Below are 9,875 nucleotides of genomic sequence, written 5' to 3'. Positions count from 1 at the left end.
CGGAGAAAACTCTCAAGAAGGCAAACGAGTAAATCCTTTGGGAAGGGGTAACTGATGCCTCGGAGCATACAGATGGAAAGCGTTTAACTGAAATTGCAGTGACAAATGTTGATGGCGGTCATGTCCCTGTTCCGTAAACTAGAAAAAGGTATAAATATGGTATTGGACATGAAATGAAGGAATGATAGCTCATGTAAACAGAAACAGATCTTTATCTATCTTTTTGATCCCAGGACTGTAATAAATCCCTAACAGAGATTCAGAAGAAAAAACAAACATAAACAGCTTAAGAGCATGAGTTTTTCCTTTTAGATTTGTTACTATATTTGTTTAATTTTATTTTCATCTCTGGGATACTGCCACAAATTTGCTGAATGGCCACTCCGATTTTTGAACCTTTCACTTGTAAAAGGATGTCTGAAAACTTTATTCTCACGCTGATGGTGAGCTAACATTTTCAACTTCAATTTTAATAACTGGACAGATCAAAGAAGTCTCTCCATAGCCAGCCCAGGCACCCCATCCTTGACTGGATAACTTGTGGTTTGTTCTTGATGTGCTGGAAATTTCAGAAGCTAGTTGGGAGTGTCATTCTAAACCACTGTAATAAATTTGTGGCTCTCTCCTGTAGAGCTTGATCATTTTCTCAGTGCTGCATATCTTGACTATTTGGAACTTCATAGTGGAAGCAAGGATAGATCTGAAATCCTTCTCCAAAATAAGCACAGGTATTTAACACTTGAGCTAAAGGAAAAGGACCTGTTAGCAGCACAAGGCTTATGACACACAATTAAGCAATTATGATTTGATCCAATAAAAGGCAGCAGTACACATACTCACTAATACATTACAAGTTATTTTGCTTGTGATACGTACATTGTACATGTGCTTAATATGGACCATCTCTGTTCCTCCCTCTAAGGCTCTTTATACTGTTTATTTTCTTCTTTTGTGGCCCCAGCTTTCCATCCTCCCTTAAAAGCCCCCCAGCAATCTTTGCACACTCTGGCTCCAATTTCTCGCTCTCCACTTGGAACTTCATTTCATTCATTCCTGATTCTCCTCTGATCTATCTGTCATCAAAGCAGCTGAAGCATACAGGTGAATCTGGCTCAAAGATGCTATAATGGAAAGAACGCTGGGGCTCACTCACATTCTATAACTTAGCTGAAACACAAAAGACCGACTCCTCCACATTTAAAGGTTAATAATGGGGAAAACAAATGGACCATCTCTCCTTTCATTTAAGGAGCTATTGTACATGCCAAAGCATCAGTATTTATATTATACTGTATATTGTTACACTGTAGACAACAACAGATATATTGAAAACCATCTGTGGGCAGAAGCCCCACTAAAATCAATAAGCATTCTGGTCAAGATTTTCAGAAACAGGAACCTGAATCCATATTTGGGCACCTACTGTAAATAAGTGGCCTGATTTTCAAAAGGTCAGTGGGAGCTGGTGGGTACTCAACACTTCTGAACAAATCAGGCCACTTATTTACAGTAGGTGCCTACATATGGCTTTATATTATTATATCTTAGCCTTTGTGCCACAGGTTTATGATCAGCTGGGCCCATTAAGCTTAGTTATAGCTCCAGCATGACATGTATGTCTCAATTTTCTTCATATAATATGTTTTTAAATGGGAGATGCACGAGTGTAATTATTACATTAGGTGTCAAGCTTCATATACATACAGTAATAAAACCAAAATATTGATATTTGCCTAATATTTAAAGTATGTTGAGGCAAGCCTGTTTTGCTAAGGTCCCTCAGCAGGAATCCTTAACCCAACATGCAAGCTGAGATGCCACACCATTTATTGTGGTTTTATAGTTCTATTTATTACAATCCATGAACGGATGATCATTTACAGAAAGGTAAGACCCGGGAACTCGGATCCATCCTTGGCTCCTCCCTCATTCACCTCCACCCCAATGACCACCATAAGCTCATTTCAATATTACTTAGCTTTGGATCACTGGTGTTGTACTTTGTGAAATGACATCACTATAGGTGACCTGAATCTTAGCTAGGCAATCCCCAGAGGGCATCAGACATCCCGTGGGGTTAAGGACCACACATGTGTAAGTATTGTAAAGTCTCTCTTAAATTTGTTACAAATGTTATCATTTTGGTAGTACATGTATTGTTATTAAGCAAAATTACTAGGTATCCCTGGGGTTTGACTTCCTGAAGTCTACAGATGTTCACATCATCAAGAAAAAAAATCTCTTTGGGTAAAGAAATTATTTTATCAATCTATCCATAAGGCCTCTGCAAGTGAAAGGCTAAATTAAGATTGTCATCAAAGATGTCAGCCATTACTACACATCTAGAGATATCAGCAATGACCCAACAACTGTTCCTTGTACCTAATAGAAATAATCTTTGCAGATTTGTGGAACAAAATGATATAATTTAGTCATATTTTCTATTTGATAATTCTGATGTACAAAATGACAAAAGTTATGCCTGCATTTTTGTAAGGGTGGTCCAGCAACATGATGTAAGAAGAAATTGAATTGCTTTTTACTCAGCCTTTCAAAAAGAGCTTTCAAGCCCTTTCTTTGCATTTTACATGCATGTCACGGAGAGGGAGGTTCCAAGTGGGACTGCTGTCTTACTAGTTTGGTCTTCTGAGCACCAGATCTGATTTGGAAGAGATCCCCACTGTATATTCATTGTCTGTTTTAGTCCTTGCTCTTGAAGCATCAGTAAAACTCTTCTTCATTACTTCCCTAGAAGTAGAACTAAGCAACCAGAAGATGTCTGATTTGTCTTCGCTTTCTAGCATTTAACATACTATACATGCATGAGGAAAAAATCAGTTCATCAGGTTGTATTAAATAAAATGGGACATTGGTTATGTGCCTCACTTAGCTGGACTATAGAAGCATGTCTTATGCAATTGTTTTTATAGCTCAGGCAAAATGAGGTGAGTAAATGTGCCGAAACCAGTTGCCAAAAGCAGATTACCTCAATTACCCTGACTTGTGGCAGGCCAGAAAACACTGGAAATGAACATGCTGGGTAGAGCAAGATAATGAATATATTGCTCTGCGCATAGCACTTCTCTAGTGGCCTAACAGGATCAGCAAAGTGAAACTAACAAGGCAGATACCATTTTCACTCTGCTCCTGTTGGTTGGAGGTAGGGCAAGAAAGAAAAGGAGAAGGAAAAGTATGCAGTCCAGGAGGTGAGACACCGAGGCCTAAAGAAGAGAGAAGAATATAAGAACGTCCATACAGATTCAGACCAAAGGTCCATCTAGCCCAGTATCCTGTCTTCTGACAGTCGCCAATGCCAGGTGCCCCAAGGGAATGAACAGAACAGGTAATCATCAAGTGATCCATCCTGTCGCCCATTCCCAGCTTTTGGCAAACAGAGGCTAGGCACACCATCCCTGCCCATCCTGGCTAATAGCCATTGATGGACCTATCCTCCATGAACTTATCTAGTTCTATTTTGAATCCTCTTATAGTCTTGGCATTCACAACATCCTCTCGCAAGGAGTTCCACAGGTTGACTGTGCATTGTGTGAAAAAATACTTTCTTTTGTTTGTTTTAAACCTACTGCCTGTTAATAGAAATATCAAATGTGAGATACTTAACCTGAAAGAAGACTGGCTGTATTTGTGGTCCTTATTGGCTGTCATCACACTACTGGTGATTAGACTGATAAGTGTAAGAAACTCAGAATTAAATCTTTCTCCTTTAATACAGTATCTGATTCTCCCTCTACATGATACAATAATTCCCATTAAAAGCTCTGTGTGAATTACTTGTATCCTGAGGTAGGGGACTCATGTCCTTTGGATTCCTCCAATCCCCTGCTGGAAGAGAGGGAGATGTGGGAGGAAAAGGTTCCTCCTGAGAGATAAAAGTTAAAGCGTGGCTAAGGTGTGAGTATGAACAAATGGAACAAGTGCTGACTCACTCACAGGCAAGGTAGGGTGTGAGTAAGTGTGGGTTTTTTATTTAAAAGGCTCAAACAATCCTGTCTTCTGTTTGCTAACTCTGCCTCTGTCTCCTTACTGCCTGGACCCTCAGGGAAGGACTTGGCTTAAGCAGCTGCAGTGCATGGAATGGCAAAATTCGCTGTTTCTGCTATGTCATCACTCCTCAAAAGTCTATCAAAGAGTTGGGACTGATCTGCCACTGCCGCTTCTCCAAGGATCCCTCCCTCTCCCCAGTATAGAGCATATGTTGGGATCAGGTCTGGCACCCTTTCCCCTTTGTTTTTAGGCAGCTTCTTGTTAGTATGGAGATAAACGGAATTGAATTTTCCTTATCCCACTGACTGCCACCAACAGGGATCCCAGAGGGTGGGAAAGGAGGAGATGCTACTTATTGGTCTTCTTGATGAAAAGGACTTGCCTCCCCAGGAGTCCCACAAGAGGGGTGGGTGCAAAGGAGCCACTGCCAGCAATCGCCTTTGTTGAGAAGAAATCGCTGTTGTTTCAGTGACTGCTGAGAGCCTCGCAGGGAGCGGGGATTGAGGTGTGCTGCTAGGAGCCCTGCAAGGATGCAGTGGAACATCACTTCTATCCCCCTTTCTCTTCCCTACTCCAGGCAGCACATTCACAGCCACCTAGCTTTCACTGTGCCAGTGAATGGTTAATCTCCCTTCTCAGGAGGAGGCCAGAGAAGTAGCAAAGCAGTATCAGAGGAGTAGGTGAGACCAGGAGAACCAATAGTTCCTCTTCATCCACACAGGGCTCCCAGCAGTGGTACTCTCCAACTGTGGGGCTGCTAGGCACACAGCTCATCCTAATGGCCGTGAGAGAGGCTAGAAGTGGCTTCTTTCATTCACTCTGCCCCCACTCACCCCGGTGATCACTGGTAGCAGTGGCAGGGGGAGTGGATGGTGGGAGTGGAATGGATGATGCTAGAAGACCATCCCCATAGATTCCCACATCCACGTGAAAGGCTTGGGAAGGGCCTACTGGGTCCTATCCTGGTAAGTCCCTTCAACACCTAGATCTCACAAGAGGAGAGGGGAAATCAAGGAAGAAGGGGGTTTAAGGGATCACACGCTTCCTATCTACTTGATAATCACCATTGGCAAGAGAAGACACCATTCCCCGCACTGCCCCTGCTATTCCTGGAGCCTCTAAATTTCCAGCAAAGGAGAGAGGAACTCTTGCATAATCAAATAATAAAAAGACATTTTATTTATAAAACACCCTGCTCTGGAGCCTGAGGCATTGTACAATCATTCATAATAAATATAACAGTATAAATAAGTAATCAGCTTTTCTCTCAATTCAGTAATTAGGAGGCAGAGTTAGTCAACAGAAAATCAGAATATTTAATCTCGCCATTGGTGAGGTGATTCGTGATTCTGTGTGCCTCCATTTTGAGATGCCTATTTCAAGGCACCTTCAAGGGGCTTAATTTTCAGAGGGTGGGTGCTCAGCACTTTCAAAAAACCCAGGTCACTGCCAAGAACTCAAGTTGGGCACTCAAAAAACAGAGGCACCCAAAGTCATTTTTGAAAGTCACTTTGGAAAATCTTGGTCCAGGTGTTACACCTACAATGAGATACAGGATCCCTGCCCAAATACTGCGCTAATTGATGCTATATAAGTGCCATCCAAAGCTAAGGCTTTTGACTTTGTAAACATCTGTATTTATGGTGAAGCCATATTTTAAAACCCCCGATTTACACAATTACTGCATATGTTTGAGCAATTCCAATTACGATAGTCATTGCTGACATCTTGACACTTCTCTATTTGATGGGCTATAGGATGTGACAGGCTGGACTGGGCTTGGACCATGCCTTGCCCTCACAAGGCTCCGTAAGTGGTGAGAGCTTTCATCAAGGTTGGCAAGTGAATGAATAAAACTGCCATTGCTGCTAGATGTCCTACACCTCCCGCCAGAAGCAGCTCATTAAGAAGCTATGGGATGAAAAAGTTTTTCGGGAGGAAATCAAGGCTTTTCAGGAGAAGATCAAGGGCTTTCGGGAGAAGATGAATGCCTTTCAGGTGAAGATCAGGGCCTTCAGGATGGCGATCCAGGCCTTCTGGGAGGAGGAAAACCCCATCTGGGAGGAGGAAAATGCCTTTCGGGAGGCAGAAAAGGCTTTCCGGGAAGACGGAAAAGCCTTCTGGGAGGGGTACAGGGACTTCTGGAAGGGGTATAATGCTTTCTGGAAGAAGGACAAGGCTTTCTGGAAGGAGGATCAGGTCCTCTGGGAAAAGGACAAGGTTCTCCTGGACGAGCACCAGGTCCTGTGGGCAGAAGAAAAAGCTCTCTGGGCAGATGAAAAAGCCCTCATAGAAGAGGAAAGAGCTTTCTGGGAGGATGAGGAAGCCCTCCGAGAAGATGAAAAAGCCCTCCAAGAAGATGAAAAATCTATCTGGGAAGGGGCATTTGGCCTTCTGAGAGGAGAACAATTACTGCTAGCTGTAGTTATCAATGCTCCTGGGGGTCATGGTCCAGATATTCTCAGAGGAAGAGGGTAGCCCAAGGGAATGAAAACAAGATGTAAATTATTCTGCTGGACGCAAAAACCAATATTTGGAAAGTCACGTATGCTGAAGCAGCTGTGTAATTAGTCAGTTTCCCTCTTTGCTTTGATTACCCTTCTGAAATAGCCTCTTTGATCCCAGAAACCTGATAAAAGCCTAATGGAATTTCAGTAGAACTATTTTACAGTGTAATTTGCTTTAAGATGATTGCATTTAGGTTTTCATTACATTATTTATTGTTCTGGGATCTTGTGCACTGGTAAATGGCATGAAGCTGTCATGCACTACCCCAGTTTCCAAACCTCTCATCTGTAAAACAGGTGGTTGATGTTCAGTGGGTGCTAACATACCAAAGAAAGAGGATTTACCAGCGGAGTCCAAGATCATCATAATTATAAATCTGCTGATCCACCAGTGTAATGCGAGTCAGTGGAGTTACACCAGCATATCACTGGAATAAGGCAGTGGTGTTTTAGGCCCCCTCTTTATATTTAAGAGACATTGTGCTAAAGTCAGTGATGAGAAAACTCTTGCTCTTCCCCAACATTATGCTTTTGATCTTCCTCCTCATTGCTCTCTGGAGTCTGATGTGGATAGGTCATTACTGGTCATCCTTTAGTTTCTTCCAGGACTCCAGCTCCATCTGTCTGGGTCTCACCCCTGAATCACATGGGAAGATGATCTGTTGAAAATTGGGAGGGAGCAAGGAACCCAACAATAGTAGGAAAAAGATGTCAGTTGGTGGGAGTGGGTCAGTCAGAAAGGAGGAAATAAGATAGTAGTGGAAGGGAGCACGCATGTTGGGGAGTGAGAAGAAAGGTAACATACATAGCCCTGGATCATATCTAGCTGCAGAGATGCCATTGTCTGACACAAGATAGGGAGCACTATCCTCTCCTGGGAATTCATTCCTCATGAGCTCCTTATAGAAAATCCTAGATAACCATTGGGTGTGATGTGTAGTTAATGTCTGTATCCCTGTCTGCAACAAAGGCAAGAGAAGAAACTTTGAACAGAACTCTGGGGATGTCCAGTTTTCAGGAAAGACATGAGTACCACAGTACAGAGCTTGTTCTCTCGCTCTTTCAGATCTGACAGACTATTTTTGAAGAGGAAACAAAATGCTCTTCTCCAAATTCAGAGCCATGAAAGTTGATACAGAAATAAATCTTCTGTATTTGTCCCTCTTTGTTGCAGATAGAGGTGGGACGAAAAGGGGAGAGGGACAACGGCAGACTGTGAAAAACGTTAATCAGAGTCAACCTGGTAAACACTAAGAGTCAAGGTTGTTGAGTGTGCATCTGGTGTGGTAGCTTTAATAACATGTTTGAGGTTTAGACAGCGTTCAAAAGGTTTACACCATAATGAGAAAGCCCTTTACAATCCCTGCTAAAGAATTTGGAGACGTCTGCATTTGTTAGGTATGTATACAGGATAAATCAAGCACACCTTCAAATACAGTTTTACATTTGTGATCTGCTGAAGGATGAGCTAGACTCTCCTGTTTTATAGTGTTCAGAACAAATTGTACACAAAGGCTTATCTTAGAAATACATGAATACACAACTCCTGATGAATATCTACCCCAGGAAAACCTTCTCATTAACTGGCTCAACCAAAGTAGGCATGGTTTGCAACCTCCTATTATAGTCATAAATAATATAGATGGAAATGCCCCATTAGATCAAATTCATAGAATCATAGAATATCAGGGTTGGAAGGGACCTCAGGAGGTCATCTAGTCCAACCCCCTGCTCAAAGCAGGACCAATCCCCAATTAAATCATCCCAGCCAGGGCTTTGTCAAGCCTGACCTTAAAAACTTCTAAGGAAGGAGATTCTACCACCTCCCTAGGTAACGCATTCCAGTGTTTCACCACCCTCCTAGTGAAAAAGTTTTTCCTAATATGCAACCTAAACCTCCCCCACTGCAACTTGAGACCATTACTCCTTGTCCTGTCCTCTTCTACCACTGAGAATAGTCTAGAACCATCCTCTCTGGAACCACCTCTCAGGTAATTGAAAGCAGCTATCAAATCCCCCCTCATTCTTCTCTTCTGCAGACTAAACAATCCCAGTTCCCTCAGCCTCTCCTCATAAGTCATGTGTTCCAGAGCCCTAATCATTTTTGTTGCCCTTCGCTGGACTCTCTCCAATTTATCCACATCCTTCTTGTAGTGTGGGGCCCAAAACTGGACACAGTACTCCAGATGAGGCCTCACCAATGTCGAATAGAGGGGGACGATCACGTCCCTCGATCTGCTCGCTATGCCCCTACTTATACATCCCAAAATGCCATTGGCCTTCTTGGCAACAAGGGCACACTGCTGACTCATATCCAGCTTCTCGTCCACTGTCACCCCTAGGTCCTTTTCTGCAAAACTGCTGCCTAGCCATTCGGTCCCTAGTCTGTAGCTGTGCATTGGGTTCTTCCGTCCTAAGTGCAGGACCCTGCACTTATCCTTATTGAACCTCATCAGATTTCTTTTGGCCCAATCCTCCAATTTGTCTAGGTCCCTCTGTATCCTATCCCTGCCCTCCAGCGTATCTACCACTCCTCCCAGTTTAGTATCATCCGCAAATTTGCTGAGAGTGCAATCCACACCATCCTCCAGATCATTTATGAAGATATTGAACAAAACCAGCCCCAGGACCGACCCCTGGGGCACTCCACTTGACACCGGCTGCCAACTAGACATGAAGCCATTGATCACTATGCGTTGAGCCCGACAATCTAGCCAACTTTCTACCCCACCTTATAGTGCATTCATCCAGCCCATACTTCTTTAACTTGCTGACAAGAATACTGTGGGAGACCGTGTCAAAAGCTTTGCTAAAGTCAAGAAACAATACATCCACTGCTTTCCCTTCATCCACAGAACCAGTAATCTCATCATAGAAGGTGATTAGATTAGTCAGGCATGACCTTCCCTTGGTGAATCCACGCTGACTGTTCCTGATCACTTTCCTCTCATGTAAGTGCTTCAGGATTGATTCTTTGAGGACCTGCTCCACGATTTTTCCGGGGACTGAGGTGAGGCTGACTGGCCTGTAGTTCCCAGGATCCTCCTCCTTCCCTTTTTTAAAGATTGGCACTACATTAGCCTTTTTCCAGTCATCCGGGACTTCCCCCGTTCGCCACGAGTTTTCAAAGATAATGGCCAATGGCTCTGCAATCACAGCCGCCAATTCCTTTAGCACTCTCGGATGCAACTCGTCCGGCCGCGTGGACTTGTGCACGTCCAGCTTTTCTAAATAGTCCCTAACCACCTCTTTCTCCACAGAGGGCTGGCCATCTATTCCCCATGTTGTGATGCCCAACGCAGCAGTCTGGGAGCTGACCTTGTTAGTGAAGACAGAGGCAAAAAAAGCATTGAGTACATTAGC

The 9,875-nt window shown here is 43.3% G+C and overlaps 1 protein-coding gene across 1 annotated transcript; it reads left to right on the top strand.

Annotated features, from left to right (window-relative positions):
* Positions 1-5,877: 5,877 nt before the first annotated feature.
* CCDC70 (coiled-coil domain containing 70) lies at positions 5,878-6,483 on the top strand. Its single transcript, XM_073323018.1, has one exon. The coding sequence runs from the start codon at positions 5,878-5,880 to the stop codon at positions 6,481-6,483; it is 606 nt and encodes a 201-aa protein (XP_073179119.1).
* The last annotated feature ends 3,392 nt before the right edge of the window (positions 6,484-9,875 follow it).

Source organism: Lepidochelys kempii, chromosome 1 (assembly GCF_965140285.1).
Source record: "Lepidochelys kempii isolate rLepKem1 chromosome 1, rLepKem1.hap1, whole genome shotgun sequence".
Lineage (NCBI taxonomy): Eukaryota > Metazoa > Chordata > Testudines > Cheloniidae > Lepidochelys > Lepidochelys kempii.
Note: the sequence above shows the minus strand (reverse complement) of the source record. Positions and strands in the feature narration are given on the sequence as shown.